The 27,158-nt window shown below is 35.2% G+C and overlaps 1 protein-coding gene across 2 annotated transcripts; it reads right to left on the bottom strand.

Moving 5' to 3' along the window:
* Positions 1-519: 519 nt before the first annotated feature.
* On the bottom strand, positions 520-26,373 carry LOC121427509 (coiled-coil domain-containing protein 150-like). 2 transcript variants are annotated; one of them, XM_041623939.1, is made up of 26 exons: positions 26,079-26,373; positions 25,301-25,447; positions 23,781-23,990; positions 22,415-22,483; positions 21,369-21,485; positions 19,959-20,088; positions 19,621-19,664; positions 18,655-18,747; positions 17,482-17,559; positions 16,689-16,810; positions 16,002-16,086; positions 15,315-15,407; positions 14,651-14,719; positions 13,255-13,347; positions 12,724-12,915; positions 12,187-12,249; positions 10,833-10,961; positions 10,016-10,185; positions 9,751-9,844; positions 9,233-9,402; positions 8,430-8,667; positions 6,764-7,014; positions 5,381-5,531; positions 4,500-4,688; positions 3,008-3,154; positions 520-2,473 (listed from the first exon to the last, which is right to left on the bottom strand). In XM_041623939.1, the coding sequence occupies exons 1-26, from the start codon at positions 26,271-26,273 to the stop codon at positions 2,402-2,404; spliced, it is 3,411 nt and encodes a 1,136-aa protein (XP_041479873.1). In that variant the 5' UTR covers positions 26,274-26,373; the 3' UTR covers positions 520-2,401. The 2 variants fall into 2 exon arrangements, with proteins under 2 accessions (XP_041479873.1, XP_041479874.1); XM_041623940.1 differs by lacking the exons at positions 25,301-25,447; positions 26,079-26,373 and adding an exon at positions 24,530-24,615.
* Between the last annotated feature and the right edge of the window lie 785 nt (positions 26,374-27,158).

Here is a 27,158-nt window from a genome sequence, read left to right as displayed (position 1 = left end):
TAGTAAATATTTTCATTGTAAGCGCTTTGGGCCTTATGGGAAAAGCACCATATAAGTAATAAGAATTACTATTATAATTTCAGGTAGACATGTAGGTGGATAAGTATCAAGGCATTGAGCCGCAAGGGCCATGGTTCAAATTCCAGTGCAGCCTTTGCCTCCTTTGGCAAGGTGTTTATCTGAATAAAGTATCTCCCCAAAACCTTTCTAATAAATTCTTAAGTCTTTAAGCGACTGGCTTTTAATAAGTCACAATATTATTATTTGCCACCCTCCAACCAGATGTACTTAAAAGTAAATGCGTACCTGTTGGTAATTCTTTGAATGTTCGAACACCTGATCAAGGTAGCCCTGCTAACGCTGCGATAATAGTCTGCATTGCTTTCACTGCTTAGAAACATTGGCCCATATTCTGAAGTCAGGTTTAACTTAGACCACGGTCTAACTCTGTGCTAAAATTATGGGGAGCCAAAATTTCAAAAATTCTGTTTATATTGTATATTTCTTATGTTTACTATTTTCGCTTTCTTTTGCTTTTGTAATGAAGAAAAATACTTCAGTTATCATTCCCAGACAATTATGAACAATTATGAACAGATTTTAAGTTATTAAATTGGATGTGTATTGTTAGTGATTTGTGCGCCATTTAGCTCTCCATACTTAAACCGTAACTTTAAACCAAGGTTTAATTTACACACGAGTTCAGAATACGGGCCATTGTATAAAGCACTATATTAATGGCCAAAGAGGGCAAGGTGTCTTTTCCTGGGACAGTGAGTTTAGCTGGCTCCACTAATGTTATTTCACTACAGTAATTTCCAGTTCTTTTTCACAAATCTGGGGTCAGCATTATACAATAAACTCTGAATTAAAGTGGGCAATAATATTTAAGGGGGAAAACAGCTGCGAAAAGATAAACAATTCTTAAAGATCCATGAATATGGAGAATATTAATTTTAGGTGGTGTATGGCATATTAATCATATGATGCATAGTAAGTTGATTTGGCACAATAAAACAATTTACATAAATAAATAATTTATCTATAAATTTGTATTTCAAGTATTGTCTCTATTTCAACATTTCATTCATTCATGGATCCATGCATGCAATCATCCATCCATGCATCAACTTTTCTTTCCATCTTTCATTAATTTATTTATCATTTATTCATCTATGTATTCACTCACTAATTCACAGATTTATTACTAATTGATTTATCTAATTATTCAATAATTTACTTGAGTCTTTGTAATTCAAACTGGCTTCAGCATTAGCCATTAGATTATTCCGCATGAATCAATTTGAGCTATTGCATTTGAAAGAGAGATATTGAACTTATGCAAATGATGGCAGCATTCTCTTCACATCAACCACATCAGAGCACCAAAATAAAGGCTTTGCACAGCTGCAAAATGGTACACATATATGAGAAATCCACACATTACAAGCAACATTCCAAGCAAATTTTTCACTTTGGTTTTTAACTGTAACTATGGTATTTTTACCATTTTTTAGAATATGAGGCATGAGGTACAATGATAGGAATATCATCATGGCCGCATAATGTTGTGGGACGGGCTGAACTCAAGTTCGCATACAGCTATAGAACCGGTCTAACTCAGAGCTGCATACAGCTATTGGGCCAGTCCAACTCAAGACCGCATATTCCTGTAGGACTGGTCAAATTCAAGGGCGCATTCTGTTGTAGAACCCGTCCAACTCACGACTGAAAATTGCTGTTGGACCAGTCCAACTCGAGACAGCATACTGTTGTATGACCAGTCCAACTCAAGGCCCATACTGCTGTACGACCACTTCAAATCAAGGCCGCATACTGTTGTAGGACCAGTCCAACTCAAGGCCACATAGTGTTATAGGACCAGTCCACCTCAAGGCCGCATAATGATGTAGAACCAGTCCAACTCAAGGCCGCATACTGTTTTAGAACCAGTCCAACTCAAGGCTGCATACTTTTGTAGAACCAGTCCAACTCAAGGCCACATACTGTTGTAGGACCAGTCCAACTCAAGGCCGCATACTGTTGTAAGACCAGTCCATTTCAAGGCCGCATACTGTTGTAGGACCAGTCCAACTCAAGGCCGCATACTGTTGTAGGACCAGTCCAACTCAAGGCCGCATAATGATGTAGAACCAGTCCAACTCAAGGCCACATACTGTTGTAAGACCAGTCCAACTCAAGGCCGCATACTGTTGTAGGACCAGTCCAACTCAAGGCCGCATAATGTTGTAGGACCAGTCCAACTCAAGGCCGCATAATGATGTAGAACCAGTCCAACTCAAGGCCACATACTGTTGTAAGACCAGTCCAACTCAAGGCTGCATAATGATGTAGGACCAGTCCAACTCAAGGCCACATGCTGATGTAGGACCAGTCCAACTCAAGGCCGCATACTGCTGTAGGATCGGTCCAACTCAAGAGCAAGATCTTCTACTAATTCAGCACTGGTATTCTGCAGGGGAAGAATGAAATAGAAAATAAGAATAATGACAATGACAATAATATATCAATTTTTTTTTCCAGACGATTTCAAAGCACAACATCTATAAAACAAATTATTAATTATACAAGCATGTTTTAAAAAGTCGTATTGACAAAGAGATATAAACAGAGTAAAAAATGCAACTCCCCCTTATTTAAAAATCTGACATTTTGTAAAATAATTTGGCATGGAACGTTCATATACTTTCATTAACTAACTTCTTTATTAAATGTATTTGCCTAGCCAATTCATTCCTGAGTGAGCATGCATTATATCAATTCAAAACAAAACCCAACCCTATCAAATCATTGCATCATTAGATCAAATCAAAACCCAACCCTATCAAATTCATTGCATCATTAGATCAAATCAAAACCCAGACCTATCAAATTCATTGCATCGTTAGATCAAATCAAAACCCAGACCTATCAAATTCATTGCATCATTAGATCAAATCAAAACCAAGACCTATCAAATTCATTGCTTCACCATGCCACTGCTTACCAGTAATTTCTGCATCTTTTGATCAGCATACGTAGCATGATCCCTCTCTGCTTGTACCCGCATGGCAAGATTGTGCATCTGTGTCCTGGTCTCCAGTTGGTCTACCTCCGCTTGGTTGGCTAATTGGTTAAGAGCTTGACGACTGGCCTGAGTGCATAGGTAACAAATAATGCACAGCAGTGGGGTATTAGTAGGAAATATACCATAAAAGCACAAATTTGCTCTTAGCCATTCAAAGGCAATGACTTCAGTAGCTTATAACCTTGGCATGGTTGGCTTATTGGTTTAAGGTTTGACAACTGGTGTGTGCACATAAGTATACAAATAATGCACAGGAATAAGAGTGTTACAAAAAACTACCCACCAAAATACAAATTTGGCCTTAGCCAATCACAGGCAATGATTTCTGTAACTTTTCACCTTGGCATGGTTTTTAAAGGACAAGTCCACCCCAACAAAAACTTGATTTGAATAAAAAGAGAAAAATTCAACAAGCATAACACTGAAAATTTCATCAAAATTGGTTGTAAAATAAGAAAGTTATGGCATTTTAAAGTTTCGCTTTATTTCATAAAACAGTTATATGCACATCTCAGTCAATATGCAAATGAGGAACTGATGACATCACTCACTCACTATTTCTTTTGTATTTCATTATATGAAATAGTTTTATTTTCTCGTCATTGTCATGTGAAGTGAAGTTTCATTCCTCCCTGAGTACGTGGAATTCCATTATTTTGACATTTTGTGCTTCAGGCAAGGAGGTACTGATCGTCAAATTCGTAAAAATTGAAGTATTGTATAATTAAAACAATAAAAAGCAAAAGAAATAGTGAGTGAGTGACATCATCAACTCTCTCATTTGGATGTAACTGGCTCGTTCATACCATTTTTTTGTTAAAAATAAGCAAAACTTTGAAATGTCATAACTTTCTTATTTTACATCCAATTTTGATGAAATTTTCAGCATTGTGCTTGTCTGATTTTTCTCTATTGATTCATATCAACATTTTTCTGAGGTGGACTTGACCTTACGGGTTTGTCAACTAGCCTGAGTGCACAAGTATACAAATAAAGAACTAACCACAAAAGCACATATTTCCTCTTAGCCAATCAGATATAAGGATTTCAGTAGCTTATAACAGTTTTAAGTGATAATGTTCTTTATGCATGATTGGTATACAGATATCACACATCAGTGGGGGCAAGTATTAGAAATATACCACACCAGGGGGCCGTTTCATAAAACTGTTCGTAAGAGCGACTTTAAGAACTACTGGTGATCGTTTCTTACGCGCTAAACCATCGTCTATGGTGTATACCATTTACCAAAAGAATGGATCACCAGTCGTTCTTAAATTCGTTCTTATCTTATGAACAGCTTTATGAAACACCCACCTGTACAAATTTGCTTTTAGACAATCAGATGCAAATGGTCTCAGTTGCTTATATAAGTGTTAAATAACAAAGTTCTACATGCAAATGTCCTTACCCTGATCATCTCTTCAGCTTTCTTGGTCTGAGCCTCAGACTTCAGCCTCTCTTGGGAGAGCTCCCTCTGTTGTTCCGCAGCTGTCTGTTCCAGCAGGGCTTGCTTCTTTTTTGTCTCGCTGAGAGCTTTCTGAAGACTGCTATACCGAGACTGGAACCAGTTATGGGCCTCCTGGAGGTGGTTGGAAATCTTCAAAAAAGAGGGGGGAAATCTAACTTGACACCCAGAAAATACTTAAGTATTATATCACGGGTAAACTTGATTAAGTCAAACTTCAAAAACTACAATATTCGCCCAAGTTGAAGCAATTTTTAGACCTGCGTCCCGTAACACAAAGGTTAGTGATTGATTGTACGCTTGATTTTCATGATTGATTGTACATTGTAGTCAATGGAATCAATCATAGAAAAATGTTCTACGATCATTGCTAAGCTTTGCGTTACAGGCTCTAGATTACACAAAATGAGTCACACACCTATTCTAAGTTGCATTTCTCCTACGACAATCAGAGTTCTGTGGTTCTAAATATTTGACTTAGGCCAATTCACTTTCATCTCATATGAAATAGTGTTACACGACTTTTTTTAATCATTGAGAACATCGTAAAAATTTATACATACAAGTAAATTGGTATTTAATCAGGTGGTGTAATTGATAAATATTATTTAAGTTAAGCAAGCAAAATTAAACTAAAATTGTCATTTCAAACATAACTAAATGAATTCTCGACTGCACATTTACACCTCCGCCACAGCCAGATCTGAACTATACTGCATACTTTTATTGTGAAAATGCGAAAATCATCATTATGATCGAGTAAAGCAAGCAAGACTAATTTAAAATTGATATTTCAATGTGTTATGGTTTGAAAATAGACCCACCTGGAGGGATTCATTGCTGGCTTCAGCAAGTTTTTCCTCCGCAGCGAACTTCTTTTCCTCCATTTCCCTCAGCTGTTTCTTTAGTTTTGCGTTTTCTTTCTGGATACGAATAGCTTTCTCAGCATCCTTCTCCAACTTCAGAACTTTATCCCTGTTGAAGACAGAGTTACATCAAAGCCTTGTAAATCTAAAATATTTATTTACAAAGTTTGAATTCATTATGAGATCAAATGAAAGACTATAGGGGTGTTGCAAGAAAATAATAGCAACCAATTGCAAATTTACAAGAGATAGATCAATTTTAACAAATGCAAATCAATTTATATTTGTTGATACAAAAAGCAGACCAGCGGCCAATTGCAAAATTGCCATTAATTGCAAGACTAATGATTGACCTTGGGGACCAAAATTTGAATTGCAATCAATTGCAAGATTCTTGCAATACTCCTTATATCATACATCACAATTATTTGTTATTAAAGATGCAATCTCAAATCTGATATTCAGGGGTAAGATTTACCATCAAATATCTTTAGAAATATCATCCCACATGGTCTAATCCTCATTGGGTGATTTCAAGTTCAGTGTTGACCTTTTGGTGTTGGTGTTGGGTCAATTTTTACACGATTATAACACCAAACATAAAATGAGGATGGTCCCAAAAAGTCATTCACTGGTTGTTGAGATGTCAATAATGTGATCTGAATCAGTTTTACAAACTCTGAATAAGTTTTGGTGCTAGGGGAAGCAATCAAAATTTCAACACTAACACCAACACCAAAGCCAACACTGAACTTGAAATCACCCATTGTATCTACATGTTTGTCAACTAATCATTTGATCTAATTCACGTTTAGCCCATTCACCATCGTATCTAATATCCAGTACTTTGGCTACGTACATTTCATCTGGTATCCATGTGGTATAACATCATTTGGTCCATATAGCTAGCTGAACTGTTTAATGAACAAAATTTTCACTTGACAAAGCTAAAATAATGAGTAAATGAAGTGGAAATGGGCCCGTTTCATAAAGGACTTACAACTGTTGTAACTTTGCCATTATGGTAACTACCATGGAACAGGGCTCGGCAGCCAATCAAAATCAAGGTTACCATGGTAGTTGCCATAATGGCAAAGTTATAACAGTTGTTAATCTTTATGAAACAGGCCCCCAGACCTACTGGGCATTTGACTACATGAGAATTAGACTAAGTGGTTACTGGACCAAGTGTAGTGTAGCCAAAGGTTTCACCAAACAGCAAGTGGACCAAAGTGATAACAGACCAATTGGGTTAGCCCAAGACTATCTGAGAATTAAAAAAACTGCTTGTAGAGCAATGAATAAAATCCCTTGGAATGAATTGTAGAAAATAACTTGTACCTTGACTGATCAGATTCTTCTTTCTGTATCTCAGAGAGACTCTCCAGTTCCCTTTGAAGCCCCGACATCTGATCCATGAAGCTCGCAATGGTCCTGGACTGGTCCCGATTCTTGGTGGCGTACTCGGTCTTGGTCTGTTCCATCTCTTTAAGCTGGTCCTGGATCTGGAGCAGCTTGGATTCTAGATCCTTGTTGGCCCGTTGTGTGTTCCTGGATTGATCCAACTGAGTCTTCTGACTGGCAAGTCTAATCTGAAGACGACCAAATTAAAAATACGTGAGCATGATCAGTTCATATTCCTCTGCATGACGTCCATGAATATTTAATAATAATAATAATAATAATACTCAACATTTGTAACGCGCTTTTCCCAAATGGCCCAAAGCGCTCACAATTTCAATTAACATATAAAAGATATAAACGAAAATCAGAATGACATATTAAATAAAGGCAATTGCTTAGAACAAGAGAGTTTTGAGTGACTTCTTAAGACTTGATTGTTGGGGATTGTCTTATTGCAAGAGGGAGCTTGTTCCATTCCATTGAGGATGCAACAGTGAATGTTCTATCTCCAGTCTGTTTTCTTTTTGTTGGATATGTTAATTTAAGTGGGTCTTCAGAGGATCTAGTTCTTCTACCTGGGACATAAATTTCTAAACAATCAGATAAGTATTCTGGGGCTTGGTTATAGAGTGATTTGTATACAAGGAGTAGTAACTTGAAAATAATACGTTGTCTAATCGGGAGCCAGTGTAAATTATTTAACAGGGGTTCAGGAGGTGTGTCACGGCGGACTTCAAAAATAATACGGGCAGCCCAATTCTGGAGGTGCTGGAGACGATTAATGTGAGACAATGGTATTGAAGACAGAAGGCCATTACAAAAATCAAGACGAGAAAGGATAAGGGAGCGTATGGCATGGTTAGCAGTTGACTGATCAATAAACCTACGAATTCTAGTTATGTTCCTCAAATGATATGTGACAATACAACATACAGTGGAAATATGATCATTCATAGTCATATGTTTATCAAAATATACTCCTAGGTTCTTAATTTTTTCCGGAGGAGTAATGCGAAGATCACCAATTTCAAGTTGAATATCAGGTAATTTCTTCAAATTGTGTGGAGAGGTAGCTATGAAAAATTCAGTTTTTGTGTCGTTCAGCTTTAATTTGTTAATATTTGTGAAAATGAGCGAAAATCTGAAATGCCATCACTTTCTTTTTTATTTTACCTACAATTTTCATGAAATTTTCAGTGTAATGCTTTGATTTTCTCTTTCTATTCAAGTTAAATTAGGGGGGTTGGACTTCAGCTTTAGAGGCTTGAGTTAAAACATATTTTGGTAAACTTTTGTAAAAAAAAACACTTAATATCTAAAGCCATGCATAAACTCAAAACTGATTTTAATTTCTATAAAATCTAAATAATTCTGTATCTTACTTTGAGTTTAGAGTGTTCTGTTCCACGTTATAGATTTATGAGTGTAAAATGTTTAACGGAACTGATAGGCTTACATGCTTTTGTTATATTCCGAGGCCATGGAACCAAATACACTCGATATCTAATTTTCAGTCTAGAAACATATAGTAAACTCAAATTTGAGATGAAATTTTATGAAATATAATTATTCAATATGAAAAACCAATTATTCCATATCCTACTTTGAGCTTGGAGTGCTTCTGCTCCAGGTCCTCTAGTTTTCCTAGGAGTTCTTTATTTTCTTTAGCAAGCTTCTCGGCTTTAGATTTTGAGTCTGTATGAGTTTGTCTGAGTTCCGTCAACTCAAGGGTGAGTTTCTTATGATTGCTGTCTCGGGTTGTTCTCAGCTGTTGTTTGAGTGACTCAATCTTTCCTGCCAGTTCTTCTTTAATCTGATGGGACTCGTCTTTTTCATGTTGTCTGTAAGAGATAAACAATGTCCTCATGAATCATTTGTGTACTTGACATTAACAACAATCTAAACAGGGAAGATGAATTATGCTAAAAATAGAAAAATTGCCAACTGACCTGGGGCCTGTTGCATAAGAGAAAAAATCTGGCATTTTTGCCAGAGTTTTGCAATGCGTTATTGTAATGGCATAATTTTGTTTGCCAGAGTTTCTGTTTAATTGCCAAATTTTTTTATGGCAAATGTGTTATGCAACAGTCTCCTCGTTATTATAAAATCTAAGGTTTTGTATATCATATGAAAGAGAAAAGTGTAGGCTTTGTTTGTTTGTTTGTTTTGATCACCTACTCACCGTTTGTTATTAGTCATGCGTGAATGTTTAAGTATATTTTAAGAGCAATGTTTTGAAAATATTTGTTATTACTATTATTTCACTTCAAACAGTTTTTCTGTCTCAATATATGATATGCATTCCAATATTGATTTTATTTAGAAATTATGAACAAAGTCTGCTAGAGTTAATTGAAATTCTGTCCCCTCCGAAATGAAAGAACAATATAATGAAATATTTCTCACCTTGTATCTGAGAGGATCTGATATTGGGCAGCTCTTTTGTCTAATTGACCCTGAAGAGCTTCCATAGCAACCTGTTGCTTGGAGATGGTTGCTAAGGCCTCTTGTAATCTGGTGGCCATTTTGGTTTGGGACTGGGCAGCTTTGGTGAGGTCGACGTTCAAGCTTGCGAGCTGGTGTAATGGCAGATGGCCAACAAAAAAAATATGGATTTCCATCAAGTATTATTGATGTCAGAGGTAATAATGTACACATATGGTGGAAAATACAATAAGAGTTTTAACAAATATATCAAGTTTAATGAACCAAATATCCATGTGAAACGTGCATGTTTGTAACAGTAAAATTAAGAGAGAGAGAGAGAAAGAAAGGCACCTTACCAAAACTCAAAGCTGCATGTTGGTGTGCTGTGCATCTTCCATCCAAACTCGAAATCTGTATTTGTATTCTTATTTTCCACCATGGGAAAGTGCAAGCACAATGAACACATATTTAAATTAGCAACAAGAAAAAATTCTAACCTGGTTAGAGTCAGCTGTCTCCATGGCAGTGAGTTGTTCCTGTAATCTAGTGACCTCCCTCTGCATCTTCTCCATGGATCTTTTGTGACTTTGTCTAATTTAAAAAAAAAAGCAGATGTGTATTAATCAATATTATAATCATATATCATTGTTATCATTATCATCATCATCATCGCATATCATCATCATATCATCGGCATCATATTATCATCATCACTATTATCATTATCATAATTTCATATAATTAATCTGAATAACAATCTACCTTTCTTGTCTGAGAGCAGCTAGCTCATGATCCCTCTGACCCATCTCCGTTTGGAAGGTTTCCACGACAACCTGAAGCTGACCATGTGATGTCATGATGGTTTCAAGCGTGGTGGCCATTTTGCTGTGATCGCTCCTGGCTTCACAGAGGTTCTTCTGAAGGGTGGTTGTCTAGGAAAAGTGGCAAATGCATAGCTTCTAACATAAATTTTACTTGTGGTAACGATCAGAAAAAGGTTTCAAACATAGTCAACAAAATGACCACCCAACTGTTTGAATGCGCAGTGAAACCTATGTTCAAAGACCACCCACAGGAGACAAAAGAAACAATTTTATGAGCAGGTGGTCTTAGGTCAAGTTCATTTAAGACATGTTTCAATGGAGAATGATATCCAAGGAAACATAAACTTGTGGTCTTTACAGACAGGTGGTCCTTCAAAACAGGTGGTCACTAACGCAGGTTTGACTGTATAAATAACATTTGCTAAACGGCTCTGGTAGAAAATGAGTAAAATCTGGGGAATTTACAAATATGAGTGGTGGTATCTGCCAGTTGACCAGTCTTTTTCAAAGCAATAATTCCCTTACCAAAGGAAATTACTATGGCTGGCACATGAACTCATGATCCTCTGATTAGAAGGTGAGAGTCCAAACCACTAAACCACAATGCTGTTATGAAAATTATTTTTGCCATGGCAGATGTGGTCTAATATCAAAATTAGTATTTACGGAGGAGAAATTATTCATTTAATTGAAAAAGTAATATTGTGGGAAATGTAAAATTCTATCAAGATTCAAATGCCTGGATAGCCTCCTACCTTCTGCTTTTCTCTGAGCTTGATGGCTTCAAGTTCTCCTCTGACTTTCTCTGCATCTTTTAATGCAGTATCTCTAGCTTGAATTGCAAGTCTAAAATCCTCTTCTTTTCTGCCTGCATTGGCTTGCTCCTGCAGATATTATTGAAAATTAAGAATTCAGTTTAAAATGATAGGTACAATGGCAGGTATAAAACAGCAAGAGAAGAATCGGAAGAGTAGATGAGTTGAGAAGTCCTGGGCCCCGTCTTACAAAGAGTTACGATTGATCCAATCAATTGTAACTCTATGGAAATCCATCAGTGTCATACTTTTTCTACATTAAGTTTGCAAAATGTCTTTGGTGGACAAAGGAGAACACATCAAATTGTCAAGAAATCAATGAATTTATGGATATACATTCATATGTAGAGAATCTCTTTTGAGCAAACATGCATTTTATATGTTGACTTTGCTGGCTTTCCACACTTTCCACACGATCAATCAATCGATTGATCGTATCAATCACAACTCTTTGTAAGACGGGCCCCTGATATTGGGCAGTACAGCTGCCCAGAAAGCTGACTCTTCATCCCATCTACTCTCCAAAGCTCATCTACTCATCACTGTCAAGGACTTCTCAACTCATCGACTCTTCTGCTCCAAGTCCTCGTTTCTCATCTGGTTAACAGTTCTTTATAGGACTTCACCTTATTTTCACAAAAGACACTTCTCACTCTCATCTTTCTCTTTCTCTCCAATCAATTTTCATCTCTTTCACTCCGTCACCCAACCAATAACCAATCAGGATCATTGTTGCATGCACACTTTGTTCAAATTACTGACCACGAACCAATCAGAGTGATTCTTTTGTATTTGTAATTCACTGCAAACACAGGGCCAAGAACTAATCACATGGTGAGCCGTCAGCCTCCTCTACGTTATCAATACCACCATGCAAACATTCAATGGTCATCAATTTGTTCAAGACTTCTACCGTTCGTTGGGTCATCAAGGCCCTGCGACATAATATGTTTGCAATGCATTACAAAAAAGAAAGAACCACTCTGATTGGTTCCTGGTCAGTAATTTGAACAAATTGCACATGTAACAATGATTCTGATTAGTTATTGGCATTTGGGATTGATTGCAGACCTTTATGATGCAGAGCCCTGCTTGCTTTCCATGACAATGAATAGTATTGCAAATAAAATAAAACTAACTCATATCCCAAACTTCATTCAAGTTTGAGATATGAGTAAGGTTTGATTTTATTTACTGTACTTGATATTCATTTCATAAAAATTTTATGGGAAAAGTTAGTTTTTAAAAATGTAAAATATAAATCATGTCCTCAATGTACACAGAAATGATTTACCTGTTTCAAAACATTCTCCACATGCTGAAAGTTCTGCTTTGCTTCAGTTAGTTCACGCTTTGCCTGTAAAGTTATAAAAGTTATAAAGTTAAAAAAAATATGTATATTTAAATGAAAGTTCAAAGTTGTTAGTGAATTAGTTTTGAAAGAGATCACTGGATATGTAATATTTCTTCCATCATGAAAACTTATTTGTGTTAGAAAATGTCTTCAATTCTCACACTTGAAAATTCAATCTTCATAGTCACAACGTAGTTTAATGATAAAAATATTGATCAAAATGGATAGAGCTAAAAAAAAATCAAATTATAAAAAAAATAAAAATACAGGATAAAATGAAGGAGGAAATAACTAAAGATAAAAGAAGAGTCTTAAAAATAGGGAACGTACCTGTTTGTTTGGATCATAATTAATGATTTGAATTTGAGAGTTCAATTCCTGTTCCGTGTTGTAATTGATTTCCATTACTTATTGTCAAATTGCAAACTGTTCGTTTTTGTTAAGATCTAAATCGTTATGCATGATTTTCAAGCTCACCTCCCTCAGCTTTGCCTCCAGATCACTGTTGATATTTTTCAGCTTACTCGCATCTGCATGAACATTTTCCATACTTCGCATGTCCCTCTGAAGTTGTTCTACCCTATTTTGGAGTTGCCCCTTCTCATAGGCTAACCTGTTCTTACTGTCTAGCAACTCAGTGATGGTTGATTCCACTTTCTGATGGGCAGACTGAAAACAAATTAATGAAAATCTATATAATAATATCTAAATTATTTCATCTTCTATCTCATAAAGGCATTAATCTGATTTTGGGGCAATACTAGTAATCTGCATGGAGCCTAAAGGCATTACTGATATGCTGGACATCATAAAAAATATAAGGTTGATGTAATTATTAATATTATGATCATTATATTCGTTGGCTATATTCTTCTCATCATCATCATTACTGTGCTTGTTATTTCATTATTAATTCAATACAGTTGAAGCCTTACTCGTTTGTGCTACAATTTCCAAACACAGTGAAACAGGACAAAGACCATATATGTAAAAGATTACTGTATTTACCTGATGTTGTTCAAGGATTGCTATCCTCTCTCTCAGTTGTGTATTGTCTTGCTCTGTAGCGTCTTTGTGTCTTGTCAAATTTGTTATCTCAGCCTGCAATACAGAAAAAAATGCACCAGTCCTTATCATACAACCTATAATTTTCATGTAGTGAAAATGAAAGAAAAAATGAGGAAGAAGACTATCAAAAGAGCAAAGTCTAACTTGTGTAACTCTATAATACAGCTATCATTCAATTAAAGTGAAATTTTGATACACATGTACTTCTTTAAATAATATACTCTACAACCTGATATATTTCTTCCCCTTTTTATCATAATTTTTGTTAGCAACTTTTTTTTCCTCCTTATTTCCCTTCTCAATTCCTACTTCTTCATCTTTTTTTTATCCCTTGTTTTATCCTTTTTCTTTCCTTTTTTTCAAAATTTCTCTATTCTTTTCCTCCTTATCCTTTCCTTCATCATCATCATTCATCATTTTCTTTGTGACTGACCAGACCTTCACGTTTATAATTTCGTGGAGCTCAATAAATCGCTCTCCTTACTTTTTTGAGGATCGAGCTCAATTGAGCTCCTCAGAATCGCTCTCCGTGAGGAGCTTAAATCAATTCATTACAATACATGTATGATAAATTGTAGATTTTTCTTAACATTGTATATATGCAATAGCTGTGTTAGCTAAATCTGTGGTGAAACTAGGCCTGGGTCACGGCAATACGTTTACAAGATGTCGTACGCGCTCCTGCTAAAAAAAATTTAAAAAATGGAAAAAAAAATTGCTAAAATTTCACATTTTACATCTTTAAATCCATGAAATGGCCTTCTTTTTTCCATAATTCCTTGAAATTACTTTGATTTAGTTGAAAACTATCAGAAAAATGAAGAATATTCACCTCTTTCCCAACTCTGATTTGAACTTACCTCGGTAAATATTGTAGTCCCACATGTAGACTTCCATGGTGTTGCCATGAAAATCTACATATGGGACTACATGGGACTGCAATATTTACCGAGATTAAATTAAAATCAGAGTCGGGAAAGAGATGAATATTCTTCATTTTTCTGATAGTTTTCAACTGAATCAAAGTAATTTCAAGGAATTATGGAAAAAAGAAGGCCATTTCATGGATTTAAAGATGTAAAATATGAAATTTTAGCTTTTTTTTTCAATTTTTTTCAATTTTTTGGAGCGCAATTTTTTTTAGGAGCGCGGTAGGAGCGACGGCGCGATCGCGCTCCTCAAAAATGAAGGTCTGACTGACATGCTTTAGGAGCAACATATGCCCATGAAAGAATACTTGGTGTACTGTGAAACCTACCACACTCTTCTACTTCGCCATGGAAACTTTCAAAATTATGACATCCGTCATTATCTAATACCATGGAACAAGACTAACCTGGGCTTGCATGATCTTCTCTTGAACTGATCGCCTTTCTTCTGCCATACTATCAACTGCTTGATTCACCTGGGAAAGGTGAGCAATTAAATAATTCATAAAATCTTTCAAGCATCATGATTGGTCGATACACATCACATGACATTCAACTTCTTCGCATCGCTCTGCAATACAAAAAGGTGTGCACCACAATTTTGAATTGAATGCTTAGGTGTTTTGTAAAACTTGTTACAATAAAAAAATTGCAATTACAGTTTAAATCTACTGAAATAAATCAATTTGATTGGCTGATATTTCATAAAACAAATAATGCACTTGCTGTCGTGCATAAAGAAAATTCAGTGAACGCTCTGTTTCTGTGAATGGTACACATTGGGCACATGCTGAATAGTTGCGCAGTTTGTTTTACCTCTCTAATGAAATCTTGCATTCACTGTATTTCAACTAATGCATTTAGTTCCGTCAGAAAAGCGGCACCTATAGTCTCGCTCTGCTACGCAGGCAAGACAAAAAGCAAGAAAAAAAGAGGGAAAATAAGAAACACACTGAGGATAAAAAGATCCAAAGAAAAAAGAGGTTACGACAGAGAGAGAAGGCAGCAGTGATGGAAGAGAAAAAATGTCAATACTGCAAATAGGGAAAAAGAAAATAAAGCGGAGATTACCTCATCCATTAGCGAGTCCTTTGATTTCAGTACAGCTTCCTTTTCTCTTTGTGCTACAGTCAGTTCATCTTTTAAGAGACTGACAGCATGTTCCTAAGAATGCAACCAAAAATGATAATAAAATAGTTCTAATAATGATAATGTCCAAAGTTAACAAATTTGAAAATGAAGTCTTTGAAATGAGTTTATTTGTATGAAATATAAAAATCAAAGAAACAAATCAACAAAAGTGCAAGTACAATCAAACAACAAGAAAAATATAAGTATATGAATGTTGAGATCACTGATATTGTAGACTGCATGAACAACTTACACATTGCTTTATACATGTTTCACATAGATTGACTCTTTTATCAAGTTAATTGGTAGATCAGTTGTTCTTTTTAGATGAAAAGTAAACATTTCAGTCTCCTCAACATTTAGCTAAATCTGGGAACCGTAACACAAAGGTTAGCGATTAATTGCTAAATGAAATGACCTATCAAGATCATTGTTGCATGCGCATTTTGCTCAGTAGACTGACTAGGAACCAATCAGAATTGTTCTTTGAAATTAGTGATCAATCGCTAACCTTTGTATTACGGGACCCTGGTGGTCATAAGTAAAACGAGGAAACCACAAACTTTAAAACAATTGAAAATAAGCAATTCTTCTCAATGATGATAAAAAATGTTAGGAGAATCTTACCAAAGTGGCCACCTCGTTTTGATGTTTGGTTTCTTGCTCACTCAGTTTCAGCTTGACCGAGATCAGCTGCTCCTCTAACCTTGAGCTACATGGAAATAAAGCACAGGTAACACAATCATAATTATACAAATCCATTTATCAGAGGCACATGATACAGTATTATTCGCTTGGTCAATCAGTACTTGGTCTACATTTCAGATAGTCTAAAACCATATGGGCTAAGCCATTTGGACTACTATCAATATGTCTGGTCTACACTAATAGTCTAATAGTAAATTTCCAATTCATCTACTACCATCTCGTCCACTCACCATATGGTCTACCTTCATTTAGTGTAATGCCATTCCATCCATCAACATTATGTCTAGCAACCATTTGGTCCAGTAATCATTTGGTCCAATCGTAACTTTGTCTAATCACTAGTTCGTCTATGAATTCTTCGTTTCATAACCAGTTGGTCTAATGCTCATTTCATTTACAATTATTTTGCCCAATTAACACTTAGTCCAATGAGACCAAATGATATAAGGACTAAATGGCTATTGGACCAACTGTTTATTAGACAAAATAATGAGCGGACAAAATAACGATTAGACCATGAGGATATTGGACGATCTGATGGTAGACCAAATGATAGTAGACGAATTGGAAATTGGACGAATAAACTGTGACATATTTTCATCATACCTGGAACTCTGCACATTTTGTTTGCTGTTTCTTTCCTGAGTATTTCGGGATTCATATTCCTGCTTCTGTTTTTCAAGAAGGTTTATTCTCGATTCCAAGTCAGCAACAATGGATAGCTCTTCCTGAATACCAAACAAATACAGTGGTTCGTATAAAGTGGGAAAATCAGCAACAATGTCAATGATGTCAATCACCCAAAGTGGAACAGCATTTCTGACCAGCAGACATTAAGTAATACCACTGGAAATTCAACCCAATGCCTTACGGCAAAGTCATTATCTCGCTTTTGCCCAGGCTTGGACAGTTTCCTGAGGCTATGCAGGCTTGGCCGAAGAATTTCTTGCCAGTATATCAACTTTGCTTTCCCCAAAAGAAGTCTTTATTATAGGTATTTCATATGCTTTTTCACAATGTGTGGTCAGCAAACAAACAAAAAACACTCAATATGATAGCTGATAGGTATATGACTTTAATTCTAATTTGTATCTCTTTTTGTTTCAGCAAGTGGAGCGTTGTGGCCCAGTGGATAAGTCTTCTGACTTTGAAACAGGGGGTAGTGGGTTCGAATCCCAGCCATGGCGTTATTTCCTTCAGCAAGAAATTTATCCACATTGTGCTGCACTCGACCCAGGTGAGGTGAATGGTTACCCGGAAGGATTAATTCCTTGAAGTCATGAGCGCTGAAAGGCAGCTCAAGCTAAAGCCGGGGTAATAATAACAACGTGCCTTGGAATAGAATATTTCTAGACAGATGGCGCTATATAAATGCCTATTATTATTATTATTTTCTCACCTGAGAAAGCTGAGGTGTATTTTTCTGGGCTATCTCCTGTAAGCTCTCCCTTTCTGATTGAACTTGGACAAGTAATGTCTAAAAAGAATAAAATTGCAAAAAAAAGTTGTTATTTTGTAGAAAACATAGTATATGAAAGCCTTTCAATTAAAATTACCCCACATCTAATCTCTTTTAATGTGGCAATGATACATGAATAGCCAAATGTCCCCTCCCCCCCCCCCCCCTTATAGACTGTAGTGTTAAAGAAAAAAATACCAAAACAACAAGCGGAAGATTACGGGAATTCAAATTCTTAGCCAGAGACATTATATTGCCATGTTACTACAACAGTAAACACTGAAAAATATAGAAAAACATTGTAAAATGGGGAGACAGGGAAGGGAGATAGGGAGGAGTGCTATAAATATAGAACCATTAAAGGTATGGATTGGTTAAATTGCCTTGATAATCTGAGCTGCAAGCTCCAATTCATCACCTGTGTCTATCAAAGGTTGTAAAAATGCTCTGAAAAAAAAAATGCACCTGATTTTTCAGCCACAGATATCATGAAAGTGTGTGCATGAATTTGATTTTTTTTCTTCCAAGTTGTTTTTATTCACATAACAATGATATGCCACACATCAAACTTCTTTATGAATCTAGTTTCATAAAACTTGTTATAACAAATCAGCAAAAATATTTGAAAGCTACTGACATCATTCAATTTGATTGGCTAATATTAAAATTTGTAGAAATTGAAAACTTATTATAACTATAGTGGAGTGTTGTGGCCCAGTGGATTAGTCTCTGGACTTTGAAACAGAGGGTCATGTGTTCAAATCCCAGCTATAGCATAGTTTCCTTCAGCAAGAAATTCATCCACATTGTGCCGCACTTGACCCAGGTGAGGTAAATGGGTATCTGGTAGGAACTAATTCCTTGAAATTTGTGTTCGCTGCAAGTACCATAACTACAACCGCCAAGCTAAAGCCGGGGTAATAATACTCACATCCTTTGGAAGTACTTAGAGACATTATGATCATAATGCAATATACACTTATACAAGAACTGTTTATTATTATTACAACCAGTCTTAATAAAACAGGACCTAGCATTCTTTTAAATAAGACCTTTGCAATGTTAACAATATCTTTAATACTATGAGGATAAAAAAGATGACAATGATCATACCTGTGTATCTATGACCAACTTGGCTTGCTTTTCTACCTCTGAGTGTAGATCACTGGATGTCTTCTTAGAGGCGGCAAGAGATGATGCCAACACCTGCATGTAAGACATATCAATAAACATTCATAATTCACACTGAAGAATTGATTGGTATTCATAAATTACTTTCCATAGAGACTTTTACAGTTTATCTTTTCCTAAATTATAGGAATTATAATATCATATATATTAAATATATAATTATACATGGAATATGATTAAATTATTTTAAAAATGTACTTAACTAGATGGTTTGTCGACTTCACGTAATCAAAACTAATGTCTACGCCATTGCCAGACCAATAATATACTACACACTCATCTTCTGAAAAATTTAAATAATGAACTTTGTGACCTTTGACTATGTGACCCCTTATCTAATACGATTATCCTTACTTACACATGCTGCTGCATATATGAAGCAAGATTGAAGATGATCCCAAAAAGGGTTTTTCAAACATCATGAGATATTTTCATACATGACCTTTGACTTCTTGATATCCAAATCTAAATAGATAACTGTCTCTTCATATATGCATACATGAAGAGATTGAACATGATCCCTTTCGGTGATTATTCAGCTATCGGAAGAACAAGGTATATAATGACCTATGTCCTTTGACCTTAGGAGCCCCCCCCTCCAAAAAAAATCTAGTGAGATAACTGTCCCTCCAACAGACATGTATATGATACAACACTGTAGCAGAACCCTCTAACAATTCTTCAGTTCTCACAAGAATAACATATTTAAATTTACTGTATGTATTGACCTCTAGGACCTTTGACAACTGACCTTATGACCACAAAAATCTAATCACAATTATTATCATTCCCAAAAAAGATGTCATATAAAATACTATCTGATTCGATTAAATTAAAGAATGAAATGTAGTAATAAAGATATATGAAACTGATAAAGTCATAACTCACCTTATTCTGTTCTAGTAGCTCTCCTATTTTTCCATCTTTGGATGCTTTATAAAAAGTAGAAAATAAGAACAAACATTTCTTAGAATTTAGAAATTAGACCTTCTAAATTGAACTGTTATGTCAACAACGTTAAATATCAGAACTCTCCCATTAAATTACACCCAACGTTAAGGAAATGTTTAGTGTTATGCCTAGTTGAAATTGTCTTTTATTCTATTCACCTCTTCGTAAAGGTGGACTTTCCCTTTAATGTGTGAATGAGAATCACAATGACAACCATCTTCAATGAAAAGTCTAGTGTAGAAACCGCTCGAGCACAAGAACACAATAAAACTCACCTAGTTCAGATTTTAGCATATTCAGAGCCTCTTCTATAGCTTTCCTTCTTGCGCTTTCCTGATTTTTCTCTTCCAGTAATCTTGCACCCTCATGTCGTAGCTCGATGCAGTTTTCATTTAAAGACTGTACCTGTGTCATATTATGGCACGGTAAAGTTACATATTCATCAATTCACTTATTCATCAATTCACATATTTATCAATTCAAATATTCATCAATCACATATTCATCAATTAAACATATTCATCAAATCACATATTCATCAATTCACATATTCATCAATTCACATATTCATCAATTCACAAATTCATCAATTTACATATTTAACAATTCACATACTCATCAGCTTTTATATTCATTAAATTCATTATTTCACCTTTTCTTTACAGGTACAATTTCACTTTTCATAGTAATAGACATTTTCTCTTATTTTATTCCCATAAATGAAACCCTCTTTTTGACAAGTAATGGATTCATGACATAAATGAGATCTGGATCATTGAAAGTAAATATCTGTAAATATGAAGAGTGAAAGTTGGGCACCTTTTCCAGCACTTTTTAGGCACAAATGCTGACACCAACAGTGTCCTTCTATTCAATCTTAGATCCAATTTTTTTTTCAAATCAAGAAATGGACTAAAGGTATAAACAAAGTGAATATCAATTATTCTATAAGTCATTCAGGGATTTTCCAAGAGCAACAATTCTTATACAGGTCATGCTTAAAGATTACAATCTTGTGTTGTTTAAGCAACAAGAAACAGTTCTACTGATAAAACCTTGTTCTTCCTGCACTTGGGATTCATCGTTCGGTTAAATATATATTTAAAGGAGAAGACCACCCTGACAAAAAGTTTATTGGAAAAAAAGCAAAAAATATATTTTGAAATATTGGCGATAGTTTGAGGAAAATCCATTTAAGAATAAAAAAATGTTAATAGAATCTTTATTATTAGATTTGGGACTTCATATGCGAGCAGCTTTCGTACATATCGTACAGTAAGAAATCAATAAAACGTAATTTCCTCAGAAAATTAAAAAATGTTTTTATCGTACCTTCAGTACATCAATAGAAACATTATTTCACACCCACTCCTAAAAAGAAAAGAATCAAACCACAAAAAATTGAAATTTATGCATTTTATATTACATAATGTATAGGGCGGCAGCTCGTATATGACGTCACACAACCTAAGATTCTAATAACTTTCTTAATCTTTACCCATAGTTTTTTTTCTGCTATTTTTACAAGCTTTTTGTCAGGGTGAACTTCCCCTTTTATTTTTCAATTCATATTCTCAGTTATCGCAATCTTGTATTTCTTCGGAAAAGTTGATGACCCACAATCCTCTCATGATAATAAAGTTGGTGGCAGGTGAATTTTGAAAGTGCAAATCCTTTTATCTTACCTCTCTTCTCTCATTTTCTAGTATAGATTCTGTATCACATATTCTTTGTAGTAGTGTAGCATGTGACTCTTCCAAGCTTCCACGGAGACTCACCTCTCGTCCTAATTCTTCTCTCAACTAAAAATAATAATAATAAGTTCAATTAAAAGTAATCAAGCAAACAAAATAAGATAGTTCAGAACCTTATCAAATTATTCCAAATCATTAACTGAATACTAGTATCCATTAACAGCCTATCTAGTTTTGATTCACAAGTATATACAATGCAGGTAAGTTGATTTTTGGTGTTGCGCTGGTTTTGTATAACTGAATGGAAGAAATAATTTCACTTGATCTAATCCAAAGTTGTTTAATCTCAATTTGTCTTATCACATGTGGAACTATTTCACTTGGACTCATCCCATTTGGTGTAATGCATGTTTTACTAGTACTTCATACTAGCTCATCTCACAATCGTCTCCCTTATTCGAATACTGCATACTGTCCATGTTCTTACAATTTGAGAAAGAGAGCAAAACTTAGAAAAAAGATATCTTTCCAGTGTTAAATTGTTTCTAGGTTTGTTTCTCTCTCTCTCTCTCTCTCTCTTTCTTTCTCTCTCTCTCTCTTTCTTTCTCTCTCTCTCTGATAAAGTAACCTGCATGGTTGAATTTGATCTTTAAAGGAGGAGTGAACTGTGTGTTGTCTCTCATTGACTGTTTGTTATAAATACATAATCTTAAAACATACATTTTCAGATATCTACTAACACTACAGAGAATGAATTGACCTATAATTGTATTTGTATAGAGAAACTAGAATATTTTGAGAGTAAAAGTAATTGTTTTGCTTCTTGGTAACATAATTATTGTGGTATAAATGTATTGAGTAGTCAACATGTTATCATTCAAGTGGGTACATATTAATAGACTACACTCGCATTCTGGGTCAGGAAACTGGCCAAGTATGAGTAGTTGGGAACTCGAAATGCTGCTCGTATCTGCTTTAAATAATTATATATAAATTACATACAACTACCAAAAATATATATTGGAAAACAGACCTACCTCATTGACTCTCTTTGCAAGTTTTTGTTTTGCAATTTGAATGTCTTCATATCCAACAGAGAAGTCTGACTGCAAGGACAGAAAAAAGGTTTGAAAGCAATAGAATTCAACAGTATATTTTTCGCTTCATCATTTTTTTCTTTTACTTATAATGCGTAAGAATAGGCCATCACGGTCTAATTTACGAAATGAGTCTCGTTATAAAAATAACACCGATGCTTTCTATGTGAGTCTACCATTTTTGTTTAAAATTCAGGCAGTTCTTCACTCCTCTCCCACCCAGATATGGCACTATAGAACCAGATTGTTGACTCAGTTGGTAGAGCATCCATCTCACAACTGGGAGGTTGGGAGGTCAAACTTCAGCCGCATGAGACCAAAAGACATTAAATGATGGTAGTTGCCATACCCTGTTTGGCGTTCAATGATTAAAGGGATAGAGCCGCTGCCAGGCCCACAATCAATTGGGCAAAGCAAATTTTCTGAGTATTTCATTTCATGACTATTTCAAACAATAAAATATGGATTTTCATCAAGGAGGCCCTGGATGAATCACTGAAGGTACAAAACGAATACGATAGTGCCCACACAGAAATCAATGTTACAGGCCAATAAATTCAAGAAAGTAAAAAAATCCTGTAAGGTAATCTTATTTCCATAATCCATACAGCAGATTTAAGCTTTGAGATTTGAGATTTATTATGCCATGCTGCATAATAATTGAATATTTTATCCTATCGTACTCTATTCTTTTCAATGACTATTGTATATTATAAGTTGCGATATTTAATTCATGTATATGTGAACCGCATAGAGACTTTGTGTATTATGCGCTATAAAAATGTGATTTATTATTATTATTATCAATAAAATTTATCATGAAAAATGAAATTTAGTTCTAACCACCTTGATATTTTTTTCATTTAATTACAGGCATCATGCCAGTTCTGACAAGATCAAACTGACTCCCAACGAAAAAGGTCGAGAATCAATGTGTGCCAAATCAGCACTACTTGCTATACTGTAATAACGTTACTATTTCTCTTGTTCTTGTTCTCAAAGGGGATCATTCATTAATGTCCTGTCAAAATGGAAGAATCCATTCTGTTTGTTATCATAAGAACATGATATTTCTGTGACCCTGTATATAATAACCTATATGATCTTTGGCATATGAACTGCATACCCCTTATATTAATGAAATTGTTGTGTCTTCTTTTATGGCAGATCTAAGTTTTCAAAGGAACACATGGGGACATATAACCCCCAAACCATACCACCTCAAATGGGCAGAGGTATAAAAAGTGTGTCTCCCAATCAAGTTCAGCCATACTGTTCAGATGCAGAGTAACAACTTAAGTCTTACCTTGGTAAATGTGGCATCTTTCAAGGCAGCCTGGAGTCTCCTGGCTTCTTCTTCTGAGGCTTTTCTTGCAACGGCCAGGTCGCTACACTCCTTCTTGGCCTTCTCTAGCTCTGCCTCCAGTCGGCCCACTTCAGCATGGTGGGTCTCTGCCAGTACATCAACCTGCTCTTTCAATGTCCCCGCTTCTTTCTTGGCCAGGTCTTTGGCAGTCTTTATTCAACACGTATTGAAGATTTGAAACAATTCAGCTATTTCGGTTTTGTAATTGCGCTTTTTATCATTTACTCGTTCATACATGTTGTCATGGTAAAAGGAAGGCACTGGCAGATCCAGGGCAGGGGGGCAAAGCCGGCCTGTGCCCCCCCCCCCCTTTTTGAGATGCACAATTAAAATTTGTACCGTAAAATGCTGTTAAAACAGAAGTGCCCCCTTTTGAGAGTGAAGACTTTTTTTCAAATGTTTCCAAGGGAAAAACTACCCCCCTGAAGGAAAGTTTCAATAAAAAGATCACAAGTGGCTCTTTCACATTATGGGAAATGCAAAGTTTAATTTTCATTTATTATTTCATATCAGTTGTCTAAATTCAGATTACCTTCAGTTTTATATGCACCGTAAACTTTTTAGTGACATACTTGAAAATGATTATAATGTAATTCAAATTTTCTAGACAATACAAAATATAATTACAAATGAATGGATAAAAAATCACTTGAAAAAGTTTGCACTAATTTCTAACTTGAATTACATACATGTATCTCCTTCACTTTGCTTTCAGAAAAGAAGTTCATCTTGGTATTAAAGGACAAGTCCACCCTAACAAAAAGTGGAATTGAATAAAAAGAGAAAAAGCATACAAGCATAACACTGAAAATTTCATAAAAATCAGATGAAAAATAAGTTATGACATTTTATCAAAAGTTTCGCTTAATTTTACAAAGTATTATTTTCACATCCTGGTCATTATGCAAATAAGGGGACTGATGACATCATCACTCTCTCACTATTTCTTTTGTATTTTATTATATGAAATATGAAATATTCCAATTTTCTATCTGTTGTCCTGGGATCAAAGTTTTATTTCACCCTGAACATGTGGTTATTACCATTGTTTCAACATTTTATGTTTCATTAAAGTTGGTCCTTATTGTCAAATTTGTAAAAATTGAAATATTGTATAATTCAAACAATAAAAAACAAACAAATTAGTGAGTGAAGGACATCATCCATTGTCTCATTTGCATGTCAACGATGTGCATATAACTGTTTTGTTAAAAATAAGCGAAATTTCAAATTGTTGTAACTTTCATATTTTACATCCGATTTTGATGAAATTTTCAGGATTATGCTTGTTTGATCTTTCTATATTGATTAACACTAACATTTTTCTGAGGTGGACTTGACATTTAAATTAGTTTTAATATGAATAAAAAAAGATATTGATGAAATTTTTGTGAAAATCCAGTATGACATTAGACCAAGTACACTTATTGAGTTTTGACAGTTGAAACTACACTCATTACCTGCATAGAACAAAAGTTAAGTCGAAGCGTCTGAATCTGACTCTCATTTCGGCACAACCTTGCAACAAGAGTCTGGTAATTCTTATGAAGCACCTCCGTTTCAGCCGACCTGGGAATGAAAGGCTGGATAGGCTCAGGTGAATTGATCTGTGGGGATTGAAAAAGTAGAAGATAAAAAAGTTAACTTTATAAATCAACTTCACCACTATCTGAAATATCATGATTGATTATTATGGGGAGGATCAGACAATGCAACATCTTTTCGTCTGACCCCTATTACCAGAGCCATGCACTGCCAAAGATCTGGAATCTTTTAAACCCTAAAGCTAGATCTTGGATCCTTCAATGGACAGGACTTGTCTAATGCCCCAAGAAGAAGAAATGATCCAACATATGTAGCTGACAAGTATGCATTACTTAATTACCCTGAGTATTACAGTTTAAATACAAATATGATTCTTTTTGTATATTTTTATTTTTCTTCTATTTTCACTACTGTAATTGTAAAGATTTTTTAAGCTTAAAAATGAGTTTCAAACTTATCTTTAAATTAGCTTGAGAAAGTCCAGAGGAGTCGACAAAAGCTCACCCCAAGTAATATTTAAGATTGGTTGAAGCTTAAATAGTATTTGATTTGTCTTATTTTCTTTGTCTTTATTATTTGTCTGAAACAAGTTTTTGAATTGCATTGTTTGATGGTTTTATATAAGTTTGTCTTTCTCAAGGTGATAAATAGTTGGTCTGTTGATACATCAAAATTACATTATAAACATAGTACCAGTGAATCGCCTTTCTTTTCTCCACCTCCGCCTTTCACTCTGCTAGAACCAGTGAAACCCAGCTCAGCCAGCCTATGAACAAGGCCAACCGTCTCCTTTTCGGCGACATCCAGCTTCTTCTGCAGAAGGTGAACTGTAGCCTCTGGGGATGATCTCCTGAGCCGACTTGGTGGAAGGACTGCTTTTGATGACATTTTATCTCTAAATTTGTATCAGAATTATAAAGCATCATTGGCCTTGCCTGGCCTGCTGACTCTTGCTTTACTGCCGTTATCTGAAATGGGGAAATAAAATAGAACAAAACTATTTCCTTTGGCAAGAAATTTATCCACATTGTCCTGCACTCAACCCAGGTGAGGTGAATGTGTACCTGGCAGGAATTTATTCCTTGAAATGCATTTGTGCTGTAATCTTAGTAAATTATGGCTGCCAAGCTTTAGCTGGGGTTATAATATCCAAGTCCTTTGGAAGCGCATAGAGACATAATTCATAATAGTGATATGGGCTATACAAGAACTGTGTATTATCATTAATAAGGAGTGTACGCAGCAAAAATCAATCACTTTTTTGTAAAGCCCACTAGGCCTAGGTCTGCCAATGCAGATTTACTAGACTGTCTTAAATACGGTTATAATAAGTTCAATCGACTGTCACAGGTCCATGAGCCCTATAATGCCTGGTAGCCTTAACAATCTTTTGTTAGTTTACTCCAAATTGAAGTCTTGTTCCTCGGTCCCAGCCATTAAAGGGGGAGTGAACTGTGTGTGGTCTCTCAATGACTGTGTGTTATAGATACATAGTCTTAAAATATACGTTGTCATATATCCACTAATACTACAGAGAATAAATAGCATTTGTATAGAGAAACTAAAATGTTTTGAGAGGAAAAGGGGTTGTTCTGCTACTTGTTAACATAATTACTGCGGTATAAATGTATTGAGGTCTTAATTAACACGTTATAATTCAAGTGGGTCTGTATTACTACCCCTATTTATATTTATAATTCTAATCATCGAGCAGTGGTGTTCATTTACTGACCCCAGCTGCTTTAATATACATACCTTGTACATAAATGCTTA

The sequence above is a fragment of the Lytechinus variegatus genome, chromosome 14 (genome assembly GCF_018143015.1).
Source record: "Lytechinus variegatus isolate NC3 chromosome 14, Lvar_3.0, whole genome shotgun sequence".
Taxonomy (NCBI): Eukaryota; Metazoa; Echinodermata; class Echinoidea; order Temnopleuroida; family Toxopneustidae; genus Lytechinus; species Lytechinus variegatus.
Note: the sequence above shows the minus strand (reverse complement) of the source record. Positions and strands in the feature narration are given on the sequence as shown.